The 17,546-nt window shown below is 32.4% G+C and overlaps 2 protein-coding genes across 7 annotated transcripts; one reads left to right on the top strand and one right to left on the bottom strand.

The window, feature by feature from the left end:
• The first annotated feature begins 571 nt into the window (after positions 1-571).
• LOC114405742 (post-GPI attachment to proteins factor 3-like) lies at positions 572-4,443 on the top strand. 5 transcript variants are annotated; one of them, XR_003665292.1, is made up of 7 exons: positions 794-910; positions 1,054-1,148; positions 1,926-2,190; positions 2,296-2,492; positions 3,053-3,240; positions 3,536-3,678; positions 3,774-3,910. XR_003665292.1 is itself a non-coding variant. In XM_028368222.1 (6 exons), exons 2-6 carry the CDS (start codon positions 1,054-1,056, stop codon positions 4,058-4,060), a joined length of 1,032 nt encoding a protein of 343 aa, XP_028224023.1. In that variant the 5' UTR covers positions 572-723; the 3' UTR covers positions 4,061-4,443. The 5 variants fall into 5 exon arrangements, 3 of the variants coding, with proteins under 3 accessions (XP_028224023.1, XP_028224024.1, XP_028224022.1); XR_003665291.1 differs by having other exon boundaries at positions 3,527-3,678; XM_028368222.1 differs by lacking the exons at positions 794-910; positions 3,536-3,678 and adding an exon at positions 572-723 and having other exon boundaries at positions 3,774-4,443.
• Positions 4,444-7,721: 3,278 nt separating this feature from the next.
• LOC114405741 lies at positions 7,722-14,316 on the bottom strand. 2 transcript variants are annotated; one of them, XM_028368220.1, is made up of 7 exons: positions 13,236-14,316; positions 12,191-12,464; positions 11,779-11,846; positions 9,986-11,624; positions 9,740-9,870; positions 9,375-9,561; positions 7,722-8,988 (listed from the first exon to the last, which is right to left on the bottom strand). In XM_028368220.1, the coding sequence occupies exons 2-7, from the start codon at positions 12,339-12,341 to the stop codon at positions 8,354-8,356; spliced, it is 2,811 nt and encodes a 936-aa protein (XP_028224021.1). In that variant the 5' UTR covers positions 12,342-12,464; positions 13,236-14,316; the 3' UTR covers positions 7,722-8,353. The 2 variants fall into 2 exon arrangements, with proteins under 2 accessions (XP_028224021.1, XP_028224020.1); XM_028368219.1 differs by having other exon boundaries at positions 9,740-9,879; positions 13,236-14,315.
• Between the last annotated feature and the right edge of the window lie 3,230 nt (positions 14,317-17,546).

The raw sequence follows: 17,546 nt of genomic DNA, 5'->3' as shown, positions 1-17,546 counted from the left end.
TAAAGGTCATTAATTTAGGTTAGCTTACTAGATAATTTATTAGTTATTATGATATTGATATTAATGATTCGACTTATGGCATCATCATCACACGCTAGAGACATGCATAATGTCATTGGTTTCTAACTCTTAGTTTATTTTGTATCGATTAAATTTTTTTGAGTTACATTATGAAATAAAGATAATTTTGATTATAAAAAATTATATTGATTATAACAAATACTTACACAAGCTCATCGAGAAATATAGAAAGTGTTTTTAAGTATCGATAATTGACACTTAACATATTACTGAATAGATATATTGATTATCACTATTTATTGAATGATGTTGAACCTAAAGTATATCTTGGTTGTAAAAAATATTCCAAGCTATCTTTATGAATGTTACAATACTTCATTCAATTCACTACTAAATTGACGATTGTATCTTAGATTTGATTATGTTACTAAAAGATAAATGTTTGCATGGACAATTGTATCTTGTACAGAGAAAAGTATGAAATCTTGATAAATGTATTGTTTGTGAGAAAAAACATTCGGCAAGAAAATAAGAAGAAAAACAATGTTCCCAATAAAATAGGTTGTTACTTTCCTAAATTGAGATTCTAAAGATTATTTATATCAAGGGTCAAATTTTGCCAATTGAATTCGGGAGTTTTCAGTTTTCACTCACGGACCCAACAGAGTCTCGGTCTCGCGCCGCCGCGCCACGCCGTAAACGGTACAAAGTTTTTTTCTTTTTCTTTTATACCCTCTTTCATCTTCCACTAGAGCTCAATCTGCTACCATTTATTATTATTATTATTATTAAATGTATCTGCAAATTCTGCGTAGATGCAATTTTGGCTGCTTGAGCTATTTCTTCTACTCTTTATTTTTTGAAATTCCGATCTGTCACAATGTTGAAGGTTTCATTTCGACGATATTTGAAGATCTTATTCTCTCTCTCTCTCTCTCTACATCTTAGATTTTTTCTGTAAATATTTGTTCTTTCTTTTGTTTACCATTTCCACTTTGGTAGCATCTGCATAATTTAATTTTGCTGATGTAGATGCTAGATGGTTGGGTGTGTGCTTTCCTTTTGGTGCTTTATTGTTCTGTGGAGGTAATTGATGCAAGTGCTGGTGATGCTGATCCGCGCTATAGGTGCTTACTACTTAGCTCCATCTTTACTATTTTGATATATTTTGAAAGTGCATAACTACTGCTAATGTTGGGACTTGGGAGTCTTACAAGGAATGTTAGGAGCTGTTTGGATTGGGAGGAAAATGTTTTCTGTCTTTAATTTTTGTTTATAATCTTCAAGTCGTTCGTCATGTATTAGGCTGTGAGCCACGTGTTTGTGACATGTGGAGTTGATATTTACCCCATAACAATTGTCCTTGAGTCGATATTGTCTCAGAGAGGCAACGTCGGCTTATCAAGTAGAATTGTCCTTGAGTCGATATTGTCTCGGAGAGGCAACATCGGCTTATCAAGTAGAAGTTGATATTTATCCTGGAACACCTGTTTTCCAAGTTTGTACTGAAAATAGTGAAAACAAAATCTTATACGACCCTAAGCCAAAACAGAAAGCATTTTCTCACACCAAACATCCCCATACATAGTAGTTTCCGATATAACAACATCAACAATAAACACCCAGGCCTCATCACCAGGTAGGATTTGCCTCTTGGATTAATTGACATCACTGGGTTCTATGAAGAACTAAACTTTAGATACTATACTACCATTAAAAGTGATGCCTATCCTACTGGCCCATCATTTATTACCTCTGGTTCCTTTTTTCAGTTTTGCTAATTTTAGTATGTAGGAAATCTTCATTGCATCCAAATTTTCTTAGTTACTATTTGCTCTATGATTTAAGTTATGTTGTTGGATTTCTCCAATCTATTTTTATTTCTTGTTTGATTTGGAAATCAGGGTTTGTATAACACAGTGTCAGGAAACTGGATGCGTTGCGCAAAGATGCTTTCCAAACTGTAAATTTTCTTCTGATGGAGAATTTATTGATCGCCCATGGTATATGCAACAAGAACCACTCTATTTACAATGGAAAAAATGGGATTGTCAAAGTGACTGCCGGTACTACTGCATGCTTGATAGAGAGAAAGAAAGGGAGTCACATAACCTTGGACCTGTCAAATATCATGGAAAATGGCCATTCAGGCGTATATATGGGATGCAGGTATGATAGCAAACAAGCTGTATCCTTATGTTTTTCATTTTGAGTTGGCATCCAATGATCTTAAATCCCTTTGTTTAATGAACTATCATGGATCCTTTTAATCAGGAGCCCGCTTCTGTGGCTTTCTCAGCTCTCAATCTCGCAATGCATTTTCATGGTTGGGTCTCCTTTTTCATTCTTATATACTATAAATTGCCTCTAAAAGATGGAAAGAAGGCATATTATGAGTATGCTGGTTTGTGGCATATGTATGGGCTTTTATCACTGAACTCCTGGTTCTGGAGTGCTGTTTTCCACAGTCGGTAAGTTATTTATGCCTGTATTTTCAGTATTTTGCACTGATTCTAAAGAATGATTGATTTAAGGTGGGGTCAGTTATGCTGTCATTGGTATTTCTTACTGTAGTGATGCTAATTAGTTCTTATATTTAAGTCTGAATCCCCTGGCAAAAGATGTGACACAAATTGAATAACAATATATGCATATGACATGTTAATCCATAAACTGTTTCTTATGTTAAGTTTTAGTATATGATTATTCCTAATACTTCCCCTTTCTAAGACACATTAACATCTGTGAAGGCATTTTTCCTTGAAAATGAAAGCCTTTATACATTTTGTGTAGTCCGTAATATAATTGGTTTTAATAAACTAATTCTGATATTGTTCTGAATTATGTTAATTCTCCAATTGTTTTCAACCTCAATCTTGTTTTAAAATCCCACTTAAACTGTGAGAAAGAAACAAAGCATGTTTCAATTACTTGTCGAATATTGCAATTTATGTATCTTAAAACTTTCCTTTTATCTCAAGTTCTTTGTCCTTTTCTTCTAAAGCTTAAATTTCATTGTTTTGTACTGCAGAGATGTTGATATAACAGAGAAACTAGACTATTCATCTGCAGTCGTTCTCCTTGGGTACTCCCTCATTTTAGCCATCTTACGAACATTCAGTATTAGGGATGAGGCTACCAGAGTCATGGTTGCTGCTCCATTGATTGCTTTTGTGACCACCCACGTAATGTACATCAACTTCTATTTACTAGATTATGGTATGTCCTGTCATGTAATCTTTATATTATTATTGCCAAGACTGAGAGTTGATTGTAGGAACAACTCTGCTTGACAAAAAACTTACCTTGAGCTGTCCATTAATTATGTATGCTATTCATCTATGTGGCTTCTTCTTCAATCACAATGTAGGAACAACTCTGCTTGACAAAAAACTTACCTTGAGCTGTCCATTAATTATGTATGCTATTCATCTATGTGGCTTCTTCTTCAATCACAAGATTGTTAACTTATTGTTTTTCTTCCAACCCACTCTTTCGGCTTAAGCTGTGGCAGTGAGTCTTACTTATGAGGGGTGCAAAGATTGGATTTGGCTTGAATAGCTACCATCTTTAACAAAATTGAAGTTATGGTTTTACAGCAAGTATCCTAATGCGAGGGATTTTATGTGCTTCTGAGAGAAACATAAGTTTTAACTTGTAATTTTCTTCATTATGTCTGTCATTTCTCTTATTCATTCCTCTTTCTCCTCTTGTGCTTGCGGATTTTGATAACACTCCATCTAACTGTGTAGGATGGAATATGATAGTTTGCGTAGTGATGGCCATGGCACAACTTTCCATGTGGGCAGTTTGGGCTGGTGTTAGTAACCATCCTTCACGTTGGAAGCTCTGGCTCGTTGTTATTTCTGGTGGCCTTGCAATGCTCCTAGAAATCTATGATTTCCCTCCATATGAAGAACTTTTTGATGCACATGCTCTTTGGCATGTCACCACCATTCCTCTAACTTACATTTGGTGGAGTTTCATCAGAGATGATGCAGAGTTTCGAACCTCTAATCTTCTCAAGAAGGCCAAGTAGCTTCCTTTTAAGCTCACTCAATCTTTAATGGTCATGCTTATACCCCAGCTAAGCCTGAATATATTATCATCGATGGTGTACTTGTGAGTGTTCATTTCACTTTCTATCTGTAGTATAGACTTAGTTGGAGTTTTGCCTTTACATTTGGGTGAAAGATGAAGTTGACAGACATTCTTGATGCTCTCTTCAAGGCCGAAAGATCATTTCGGGGTTTTCCCATTTCTCTTTAGCTTACTTAAAATGTGTACACAATCTTACTTCTATTGGTGGAGTGATTCAATTTTGAAGGATTCTTAGGTCGTGTTTGCATGTGGACTATGAACAGAACAGAATGGAACGGTTATATTCATTTCTCTTTGATTCCAACAAGAATTTTAGTAGCATCACAATGTGCCCTTTGTTTTAAGAGAAAAAACTGTTATGCATTGAGAATGTAAAAAGTTTTCCGGCCATCTAATCACAACTCATCATGTATGATAACGTTGTTGACTTTTAAAATAATTATCTTAAAGTAATTCAAACGATGATTTGTGATTGGATGATGGTGTAAATTATTTTACACATCAATGCATAGACATTAAACTCTAATTTAAATCTCATATTCTAATGTGCTTATTTCTAAAATTCATCAACCATGTGTTTGGATAAAGCATTTAACAAAGAGAATGTAATTTTTTAAGGCATTTCATTACTTGGTAAAATTTTCCCGATTGGATATTTTAGGATTTTAAGAATTTTTCAATATTTTAATCCTTTATTTCAAATTCCTTGTTCTCTAAGGTCAACATGCTTGTACTCTGCAGATCACATGCTTGTGAGTTCCTTTGCCTCTCCATGAAACTGATTTTTGACGATCTCATGTAACCAAAAATTCATTGGGATGTGGCATTTCTTCGATGAGACGAGGCTACGAATTGAAAGATGAATGAGATTACATAATATTATTTGTCGTGAGACTTCAACGACAATGACATGCACATGGTGGCGATTGTCATTGGCATGTGCTTGTCGTTAGCATCTATGTTGGGGTATGCCAACTCTGACATCCTCATCATCGTTGTTGGCGTGGTGTCCCTCAACATTGGAGGCATGGTGGTGTTGTGTGGGGTCACCCACCACTTTCTCTTGGTGGAGCTTCGACACTCCTGTGGTTGGAATTCTGGATCCACACCGCCATAGATCCAAGAAGGAATAACTTTGAAAGGAGAGGTTTTTGGATGGAAGTGTACATAGGGAAGATGGGTTTGGTTGAATAGAGGTGGAAATAGGTCAAAATGTTTGACATAGACTATGACCTAATCTATATTAGGCTTAGGTCATACCAAATTTTTTCATGATATAAATTAGGCCATAGCTTTTATTAAAGCTTATTTACTTAAAAAAGCTAAGCCTTAGACAATTTAAAAAGCCTTTTAGGCCTAACATGTGTGCCTATATTAAAAATAAGCTTACATAATTTTTAGGTTCTTGATAAATATCCAATTTTTATTTTGAATTTCTAATAAATGTTTTTGTCGTGATGGGTCCTTGATATATTTAAAATTTGTTCTGGATTTTTGTTATCAATTAAGTGATAACGTGATATCATCTCAATGATTGATATATATTAAAAGAATCGTTAAGAATATGTCATATCATCACTTAACTGAAGGTAGAGATTCAGAACAAGACTTTTAATATATTAGGGATTTGGAACAACGAAAAAATGTATCAAGTACTCAACAAAAATCGGATATATATTAAGGATCTCAAACATATTTAAGCCTTAAAAATATAAATAAACATTTATTATTATTATTATTAAATCTTACAATTATTTTATCTTTTTAAACATGTTGATCTATGTAAAAGTCAAACCAAAACTTATATTTAACTTTATTAAAGATAAATTTGTGTCTCATTTAAAAGTCTTATTTTGGAATTTTTTTATATAAATTATCATGAATGCTATATTAAACCTTTAAACCTTAAAAAGGTTTAACGTACAAACAAAATAAATTTGATTTTTATAAAGCTCAATATATATATTTTTACCTTTATCTTGATGTTAAATTATAACAAAATAAGCTCTTAATTAGACTTGTAAGTCAGTCTTAGGTCTTTAATAAAAACCTTTGATAGGGAAGCAGGCCAGACTTAGGCCACGTACTTTTCACTTAGACTGAGACCATACCGCATATTATTTGTTGGTTGCTAATGTATATACTATTTGATATTTGATTTGATAATTTGGTATATAATCTTTCTTTCTAGTTGGCTGTTGTAAGCTTGATTTATAAAATAAAAGTGTAATTCCATTAGTTATGAAATAGTTTAGTATGTTTCTATTTTGAATGTTAGATTTTAGAAGTATTAGGTCCATAACTTGTTGAACATCTCAATTAAATATTATGAATGTTGCAACATTGGTATCCAAAAACTTAATTATGTATATCTTAAACCTAAAACTGTTTTTATTTATTTATTTATAAATGTGTAGTTAATTTTGATTTAATATAAAAAGATAAAAAACATTATAATTTGTAATCTTGTTTGGTACTTATACGATTGATTGCATAATTTTCAAATGTATTAATTTCAATCTTTGATTATTTTCTTCCTACATCTTTCAAATGTAATATAATTTTAAGACTTAAATATATTTGAAGTTATTAATAAATGATTGATTTTTGTTTTTAGTCCCTAACAAAATTATGTTATAATGGATCTCTAATATATTAACATTTTTATTTTGAGTTCTTTTCATAAGCAAGTGATTGAAAAAGAATGAATTGAATACCTTGAAAAGTCAAAATATGAAGCATATATACCCTGGACATATTCATGTGTAAATCGTGTAGGTTTTATTTAAGGTAGGACTCCTCATAACAAGAAAAAGAAATATTTTTGAATAATTGTATTGTGCTTCATTCATACTAATTTTACATGGGAATAGCCTCATAGGCTCTCTCTGCACTTTGATCACTAACCAATCATACAGGACACTGTAGCTTAGGCTTGGGCCTGTTAAGCTTAATATTCCTCTTTTATCGGGGCTTTGCTAGGTGCACCAGGAATATTATTTGTGCACCCAACATTAAAAGAAAATTTCAAAAATACCCTTAAGTGTTTTTTGTTTTTACAGATTACGTAATCCATATAACTCATATGGATTACGTGATCCGTAAGTGTTTTTTTTTTTTAAAATTTTAATAATAAATATTTTTTTATTTATAAAAAAATATCATATTAAATAATTCGTATGAGTTATATCAAAATTAATTGTCACAAAATTTATTATTTAAATTTACATGTGCATTAAATATACATTATAAATTTTTAGTGTTATATATAACAACATTATTTATTTTATAACATAAAATTAGAATGTCGTGCTAATAACCTGAAAGCCACATATTCGACTCTTACTTGGATAATTAATTTTAAATTTACGGATTAACAGCTAATCCGCATGAGGTACCAGCAATTTACGGGATTAACAGCTAATCCGTATGAGGTACCAGCAATTCCGCATTGAATATTAATTCATAACTCATAATATATTTCTAAAGAAATGAGATTTCATGTGTAAGTGTCAGCTTTTTATAAGAAAAATAGAAACTAAAATGTGATATACTAGTTATTACCAACCGAACTACTAATTAAAAGCTTACAAAATGTATCAAGCAATGAAAATTTGTTCACATGTTCTTTAGCTTCAAACAAAGCACTTTGCAGTTTCCTAAGACGCTACTGTCACGGTTTCATGTCTCTTCTTTCTTCTTCCCTTGAAAACTCCAATATGCTGAGTTCACACTATTATTTTCTATTACATACAATATATAGCTTAGCCAAAAAAAACAAACAAGTATACAAAGTAAGGATGATAATGATATGATTGATATCAAACACACCTGCTAATATATATGATCAGCATGTCAAACTCTACAAAATCTACAACTAAATACCATTGGCCCTTAGTGGGTGAAGTGAAGCACACACAAAATAAAAATGTTAAACTTTTGTCATTGTAAACAAGACAAGCATCATTTGTACTTTAGCAAGAAGCAGTTGCAACTGGCTTCTTATTTACTTATTGTGACTTGTGGTCCCTTATTTGAGTATCCTCAGTCACCATGAAACTATTTAACACTGGAGAAGTCAGGCATGACCAAAGAGAAATGTTATGCTACCATATATGCTTTTAAAAAAAGCCTACAAGTCCCCAGTATTATTTACTTCTCTTCCACCTCTCATAAAGGAATTTAAGAGGTGATAATGAACAAAAAGTAGTGTGTTGTCTTTTTACACATTTTAGCTGTTGTCATTGGCCTTATATTCAAATTGAAGCTGAGAACATTCACTTTCTGGACTGTTGCTTACACAGCTAAGTATTGTATCTTCCATCAGTTCTGTGAGGATCGCTTCTCCCATTTCAAAACCAATTGTTTCAGCTTCAAGACTATGGTCCAACCATGCCCCATTTTTATCCATGTCTTTTTTAATAATTTTGTCCAAGGTACGTGGTGGGGGCAAGGGAAGGAAATGCCAGCACACTCCTTCCCAGACCATGAGAACAACCTTCTTCATATTTGGACTAAGCCTTATGCTAGGATTTTTGAATGACACACAAGGTGAGACCCCGAAGTAATTCCGACAAACCTCCATGAGAACGTCATTGATGCAGTCATTGATGAGCTTCAGATCATGGCAAAGCTGGTTTGGTAAGAACTCTATTACCTGATCAAACAAGGAAGGATCTAGTATCTTGTCTGAGGAAAGACATTTCATCAGCAATTGATCTGCAGTCAATCCAGAGGCTTGCAGGACTGCTTTGATGCAATCATATATCCATTCATTTTCTTTCAGACAATATTTGTCTCCATTGATTTGATTCAAAGGAGAACAATATTGTTCTTCAAATAGCAGCAGCCGTGCTGGTACTTCAACTGAAAATCATGAATGAATGCGATGTCAAATTAAAATTAATATGGCAAACAAAAAGGTATGTTACATTGCTACATTTTATGCTGATTGGTCCCTCAATATAATTCTAACATTTATTATCTCCAAGGAAAAAAAAGGATAATAATATGAAACTGAACAAATAAGTTGAAACTATTAATTTCTAGAGGAATTTCAGGATAAGTATGATTTAGAGCTCCCCACTAACCAGCAAGCAGAACTCTATACTTTATGTCTGTGTTTAGTAAACAGTTAGAGGCAGTAAAACCATTGGAAACAAGTTTTTAAAGATCTAGCTTTTAGAAAGAGAGTTTAACTGTTTAGGAACACTGTTAGATAGCCTTGATGGCTTTAGTGCAGGAATTCTTACCAGGTTGAAATCTGGAGTAGCCAGGATTGATATCATCCTCTGAGAACGGTGTGTCAAGAACAGATACAGGACTTGGTCGACCAGGTTCCTCTGTAACACTTTCTAGCTCTTCAATTTTTTTAGTGGTGGAAGAGTGTGGGGGGGATGACAGTGGAGATGTTGTTGGTTTGTTTACTTCTGTTACATCCTATAGATAGAACAAATGATAGTTTTGAATTAGTTAAGGGGTCACTTTTCCAAAGAAGCCATAAGAGTACACTGCTAAACAAATCATAACTAGTCCTTAACATATATGTCTGGCATAATAATCAATTTATCCCAAATCATTGATTTATGTGAAATTATAATGCAGATAGAAATACTACCTGCTTTGAACTTTGGGAACATCTTGCACAATCAGAAGTTTCTGAGATACCATAGTTTTGGTCCTCCTTTCTTGCACTGAGGTCAACTGGTTCTGAGGAAGATTCCAAAACGCTCACCTCTTTTGCAGATTCTACATCACCTGCACAGAAATCAAGAAAATGATAAGCAACAGAATATGTAAATAAACATACACCATAATCTATCATAGAATCTATTACTTAAATCATATATTTTAGACATGATACCTTCAGTAACTATCTCATCTCTAACAGGACTAAATTTTTTTGCTTTATCAACATGACTAATGTCTTCTGACTTAATTTCTTGTACTTTATTATCAGATCTTTCATCACAAATGCTTGACTGCTTCCCTGAATTGTCCATTTCCTGATCCAAATCACCAACAAAGGTTCCTTGTTTGGAAGACACATTATCCTTATTAGCCTCCCAAATTTTATCTGAGGAAGAAAATCTTGTCTGTGCAGTCACAAAATGGTGCTCCCAATCCCTTCCAGGACTGCTAAGGGGGGAAAAGTTGTACTCAGGAAGAGATAGTATTTTCCCAAGGGTTCTGGAAATATTCCTACTTGACAAGTCTATTTTCTCATCTCCATTACCTACAATCTCAGACAAATGTTTCTTAGCCTCAATGTACAAGTTAGAAACCCTTTGTTTTGGATAAGTACCATTTTCATGTTCCACAATCAATTCAGAATCTTTAGCTGTACCAGTCTTGTCTCCTTTCAGACCACCAGTGGTAGGTCTTGCAATTTTTTCAATGAAGAAGTGGTCTTTATTAGGAGATCTCATTCCAACATTGTCTTTACCAATGGCTTTGCTGATAGGCCACTTATTTTGAATTTCAGCAGCAGGGTGTCCAGGGTTTGCATGTCTCTCCTTTCCCATAGCATGCTTTAACTTCTTTTTTATCTCTGCAAGAGAAAAATGTGAACTACCTCTCACAGAAGGACCATTATATTTGACAGAATCATGAGTATCTTGGTATGAGGCAAGGTTGTTTCTAGTTTCAAAATTTTGCAAGCCTATCTGCCCAGGCTTCAGAATAACAATTCTACTTGACGAATTAGTATTCTCATTTTCATTTATTGATGTTTTTGATTGAGACTTCTCCTTTTTTCTGAAAAACTTATGCTTTTTATGGTTGACTATCTCCCTATTCTGTTCCAGGTTGCCATGATCTTGTTCTGAGAAGTTGGAACCAGTGACACAACCATATTCTTTTTCATTTGTTCCCTGAGAATTCCTAAACTCTTGAACACATTTCAACAAAAGTGAATTCGGGTTTTGTAGAAGTGAAAGAAACAATTCCTTATCCGAACTTATAAGCTGGAGAACTTCCATAAGTTGATGGGAGCAAAGGAATTTTCTCGCTTCGGCTGGATCTTTGCCATTTAATATCATCTGATCCACAAATTCACAAATTGCATCTCTTGCATTTTCAGAAATAGCTTGCCTGTGGTTTGATTGTGCATTAACTTCTACTTCTCCATCATTGCCATGCATCATGGAATAAGCATCTTTTAGATGACAAAAGTCTTCAATCATCTTATCCAGATCAAGATTATCTTTCAATTGCTTCCTTGAGTGCTGATTATGTGTGAATTTAGATTTCAAGGTACTATCCAAATTTAAATCATTGGTGTCCTCCTTATCACGGTTTTTCCTGTAAGATTTCTTCTTCCTTTTGGTATCTAACTTCAAAAGGACTTCACGCCTTAATCTGGATTCCTTTGATTCTATTTGGGCACTATATGTATCCTTCATTGTATTCTGGTCAATGAACATCTCTTCTTCTATGAGTTTCTTCACACTAGGCTTATTAGCAGCAGTTGCTACTGTTGGTCTTCTACTCTCTCCATTGCCCTGAAACATTCATGATACATCAATATCAATAAATGCACAGGCATCCTCTTAGCAGATAACCGAATTTTACCAATGACCAAGAATTTATTAAACGTTTTAAGTTTCAAATTCAAGACTGGCAATGTGGCATAAGCATATGGATGGACAGACTTACAGAACTGCCGTGACAAACTTCATCCAAATTGCCCAACATCTCAAACTTGTTCTTAGAATGCACAACACCTGTGAGAAAAGAAAATGAGATTCAATAATTTTTATTAATTTTTCTGTGAAACCAGTGCAGTTGTACCACAAGGTATTCCACAATCATTATCATTATACATTAGACAGAAGAAACATATTTTTTTATGATTAGGAAATATTTAAAATCCAAATCATTACAGGAAATTGCTTGACATGCAAACATCAGCCCCTGCACAATTATTCAGTATATAGTGATTTTGTTATTCATTTAGCATATAGAAAGTCTTAGGTGTTTGGTGGACATATCTTATAGATTTATCATTTATGCACATGAGGATGATTCTCAATTCTGTACCAATCTAGATATTAAGTAGAGTTCTTACCAACAGCATGCTTGCTGCTTTGCCTCTTATCTGCAATCATCTTCCTTGTAGAGTGACCATGGCGAAAATCAAACATATTAATAAAACCCCACATGCAGCCTGATTTATCTTTCTCATACTGCACCGGGCGTCTTTGGGACTTCTTTGTCATGATGATTGGGTACAATTGACCTTCTTGTTTCCTCTTCTTTTTTTTCCCTTAAAGGGTGCTAAGATAGTCTTGGCCTCCTTTGCCACAATCATTCAAATGATTTCATAGGTGAGATTGCCCAACCTGACAGATGAACAAAGTAAATAGATGCAATTAAAAGTCAACAAAACACGTATCAATATATCATTACTCACTCACTCTAATACCCCCAAAACCACTTCGTGTGTGATTTGATTTAGAGTTAGCACAACTTTCAATGCACCCCAATGGAAAAAGTATGTCTCTTATTGCTTTTAGTTGAACAGACGTTTGAACTGGTTCAAGGTTAAAACAAGCATGCTATTAGTTCATGCATACAACACACTAACAATGGGATAAATGATGCATTAGATACATGCACATCAAACTAATCTCTTCATGCCAACATATTTTGTTAAATCAATTTGCGCAGACAACCTAGTTACATATTGAGAGGATGTTTTTTTTTGGTATTTATGACATTGATGCAGAGTATCCATCAGCTTTGTTGATGACTAATCTCTGCCAAGAAACTTGGTTGATCATCTTTAGTGGGGTCTCCCTTCCCAACCACGATTTTTTTCATCCACAAAGCTCGAATCCAACACCTTGCTTAAGAGGATGGAGTCCAATACCGCTCAGACCAACTACTTGTTGGTATGCTGAGAGGAATGAAACTTAACCACGCAGTGATCATCAAAATTATCAATTCCTTGGGGGCACAAAAGACAAAACTGAACAGTCATAGGAAAATAACTAGGAAATATAAGAGCCGAACAATTTGGCATGTTATGCAACTAAATTGGTTATCAATTTATGTCATGTTACAAGAACTGAACAATCACACAAAAAATTGAGATTGGTTCCAACAAGTACCTCATATTCTGAGCCTTTTTGACTCAATATGGCGAAGGAACAAAAGACAAAGATGCAGCCTGATGAGTCCACTCAGGAAGCATTTAGGAATTCCTGTTTCAGTCCTCCAAGTTTCCCAATTGAGTGAAGCTCACGTGGTTTTAATCTCCTTTGGAGGGGAAGGCATCAATGCTTGGTTCCCACTGGCCTTAACTATATCAATTCTGAAGTTCCACAGAGAAAGCTTAAAATCCCAGTTATCTATCTGCTCTTCCCCAAAAAGAAAAGGCCAATTGAGATAACTCTATAAGGCCTTAGCTTTTACAATTGACAACAACGAGTCAAAGAATCACAGCTCATTGATTCTCCCCTTCTTCTTCCAATAAAAAACATATTCAATGATCAAACGTGATGAAAAAAGTTTGATAATTAATCACACCGCACCAAGAAAAGCTTATCCTTAGCACTCTCAAAATCACCAATTCACGCAACAAGACTCATTACTTCTGCCCAACTGAATCCATGCCTGCAATAAATAGCACATTTATCTCCTCCAACAATTCAGCTACTGAACATAACAGCATGTGGTGCATCCAAATTCCATTAAATCCTTACCCACCTGTAACATAAAACACCTACACATATTTCTCTCCACAAAAGTCACACCATCAAAATTCAAAATAAAAATAGAATCAAAACTTATGACTCTCTCAATTCTCAATTCCACCACCAACTTATAATAATTCCCTCAAAAGACCCAGATTGCAAAATTGTCCATCAATTATCAAACACGTACACCACACACACTCTTTGAGAGGAATGCCACTTGGTAGCAAATTTTTCCCACAAAAAAAAAATCAGAACTCTTGCTCAAGGGCATCTCTTTTTTGCTGTCAAAGATAAGAAAATGCTAATCTAACACCGTCCCAAGATTTGTTGAGGCATAATTCTGATATGGGGAGGCATTGAATACATGGAAAAAGTGAAAGAAAGAAAGTAAGGAGAGAGAATTGGTGGTGAAGGTTAGGATTGTGGGAAGAAAAGTGAAAGTTGATTGAGAGGGTAACACTTTTACAATGTTGTTGGGCGACACGAAGAATAGTCATAGTACATGACAGTTGAGAATAGCTAGATAGAGGGGTCCACACAACAGTTTTTGTAGTTAATGTCAAGGAAGAAAAAAATTGTTATTTTTTTTTTGTCTATTTTCTCTTCTTTGGTTCTATATGTTAGAAAAATAACTAGGAAACCAAGCTGGAGAATTATTTGACATATAATCAATATACAATTTTTTTTTTTAAAAATACTTAATACAAAAATAAGTATAATAATAAAGGAGGGTTTAAAAAAAGATTGGGTTTAAGCACATTATACATTATCTTTAGAGAAAAAATATCCCAAGTGCACCATTAAAATAAATTAATATACATGTGCTCATTTCTACAATTCATTAATCCAATTGACTGTGGTAAAAAGATTTCGAACCAAAGAACATCATATTTATACTGCAAAACATATAATTGTAGTAATATAATTTTAAATTTATATTAAAGGAGAGATAGACAAATGATATTTTGCTGTAGGTGTGTAAAAAAAACCCACCAAATATGCAGTCCAAGTATCAACTAACAAATTAGTAACAAACATAATATCAAATTTTAAATACAATAGATAAAAAGACTAGAGACTATAACATCTAAAATATAGGAATAAATAAATAGGGAATAGTTTTTATCTTAAAAAAATATTGAGAAAACAAATATTTACTTTAAATTTTAATGTATTGGAAAATATTTTCCAACGCTACAGTGCTTCAAAGTTGAAACAGCATCATCAAAGTCCCACCAAAATGCAAATGCAAATGAGAGAGAGAGAGAGGAGACAAGGGATTAACGTGTACGCCACTTTCAACAGGAACGTGAGCTTTTTAGGCGTTATGCAAGTGACAAGGAAAGTGATTAATAACGGATACATGTAATCATATCATATCATGTGTTCATATATTTATATTTGTATAGTATTGAAATAAAATAAGAATGAAACGGTGTAACATGATATAACGGTTCCAAGTTTCAACTCTAATGGTATGTTAAGTTTAAAAAATGAGAGAAAAGAAAATATGGAAAACAATATGCATTTTTTTTTAATTTAGTTGGAAATAAAATAGAAAGAAAATGAATACATGCAATTGACTTTCAAAAATAAAATTCAAAAACTATATTTTTGTAATTTTCTTTTTAATTTAAATTTCAAACTTTTTTACTTTCTTTTATCATCTTTCTGCGTTACCAAATATAGAATCTAAGATTTACATTTCTGACCCTTTGCAGTCAATTATTTCAAATTCACTCTTTGAATAATAAGATTGACTAATTAAAAAATAGATTTTTTTTGGGTACATTGTCCTTTTTTTTGGGTTCATAATTAAAAAAATAGATTGACCATTTCGTTTAATAAAGATTGACCATTCTTATAATGTTATTAATTAATTTCTTTGAAATTTTGATCAAATTTTTATTAATAATGTGATTTAGCAATTAGAAATATACTTAGTAGTGTAAGAATTGGATTGTCCAATTATTTTTATTAGTTTTAAATATAGATTATTAAATTTGAATATATAGTTAAAATTTTGGCAGAGAGGATATAGAAACAATTTTTTTTATTATAAATTAAGCTTTTAAGATATTAAAAAATCTTAGTATAATAAATAAAATTGATTAATAAAAATATAATATTTTATTCTTTAGAAATAACGTATATGTATTTATGCAATTTATTTTTAATTTCAAACAAAATCTAATAATTATTATGTTATAAAAGCACATATACCAGATCAATGCACATGCACACAATTTTTATTGTGTAATTACAATACTCATAGTATTATTCTTTAATTTTACCCCCTCATCAAAAATAACAAATTATAAATGTGTGGTAGAAACTGAAGTTCATCATGGATTCTTCTGATCAAAATCGAACTTTTCCTAATGATTTCTTTATTAATTTATTATTATATACAAAAATTAAATTTACATATGCGTCCTACTACATGTAATGGTTACCCAAATTATCCTATAGTAAAATAGTCGTCCACTATTTTTGCTTTTGACTCTCAATTGTCAATTATCCACTGCATAGATCAGTTCACTCATTTTGGAATGGGCACTATGAAAAGAAAGCAATTTATTTTCAGTTTTTTTAGAAAAGGAAACCGAATTGAGTAATGTTCAATTTATATTTTGCCTCTAAAAAATGTTATTTTAATATTTTCAAAGATGAAAGATTTACAATTTTTTTATTTTTTTTTTGTGAAAGAATGATCACAAAGGGGCCTAAAAACCTCTAGGGAACCCAACTTGAGCTAAATCACTCTCAATTCAGCAAAAATAAAATCAGGAGCAAAGGAATAAACTTTGATAATTAACTTATGTCGTTAATGCATGATTCCAAGTGATCTGTCCAATAGGAATGCAAAGTTCCACACCCTTTACTTAATAAGTTTATTATCGCCAACTGTGAATCTGAATCAACTCTGATATGCATGTATATATAGATGAAAGATTCACACTTTTCCAACCAATGGCGGATCCTTATGTTGAGGTGTTGGACAATTGGTCCTACAAGAATATATTTCTTAGTTATACTTGCATAATAAATTATTATTCTTCTCCCCATAAAAAAATAGGTATTATCCTCATAAAATATATAAAAAAATATATAATAAATGAAAAATACATTATATTAATTTTACTACTTTATTCTTTTAATTTTTAGGTTTAATTACTTTTTATTTAATTTGGTCCTTTAATTTATATTTAAATTCAATTTGATTCTCTTATTTTTTAAAAATTGAATTTGATCTTATGAATTTGTTTATTAGGTTTAATTTGACTTTTTTTATTTTAAAATATTCAATTAGATCCTTTATTCTTTTTAAAATAAATTCAATTTGGTTCTATTTTTCTTCCCTTGATCATCTTTGACTATTTAAAAAAAAACTTTATTTATAATTTTGATCATCTAATTTATTTTTTGGATATAATTAACTCTATTATTATTAAAATATTCAACTAAGTCTTGTAATTTTTAAAAATAATTCAATTAAGTCTTTTTATTTTTACAGATTGGATCCACATATGTTTGGTAAAAAGAAAGAAAAATATTTTTCTTTGAGAATAATAAAAAAGGAAAGTGTTCAATTGGAACATGAAAACGTGACAGAATTAGTCCTAGTTACTCGGAACGGAATAGAAGAAGGGGAGAGATTCCCGAACTGTACTAGAAAACAAATCCAATGACTTCAAAAGAATTGAACGAGGAGCCATATGA

The sequence above is a fragment of the Glycine soja genome, chromosome 3, assembly GCF_004193775.1.
Source record: "Glycine soja cultivar W05 chromosome 3, ASM419377v2, whole genome shotgun sequence".
Classification (NCBI taxonomy): domain Eukaryota; kingdom Viridiplantae; phylum Streptophyta; class Magnoliopsida; order Fabales; family Fabaceae; genus Glycine; species Glycine soja.
The sequence above is the reverse complement of the archived record's forward strand: the minus strand, read 5'-3'. Positions and strand labels throughout refer to the sequence as shown.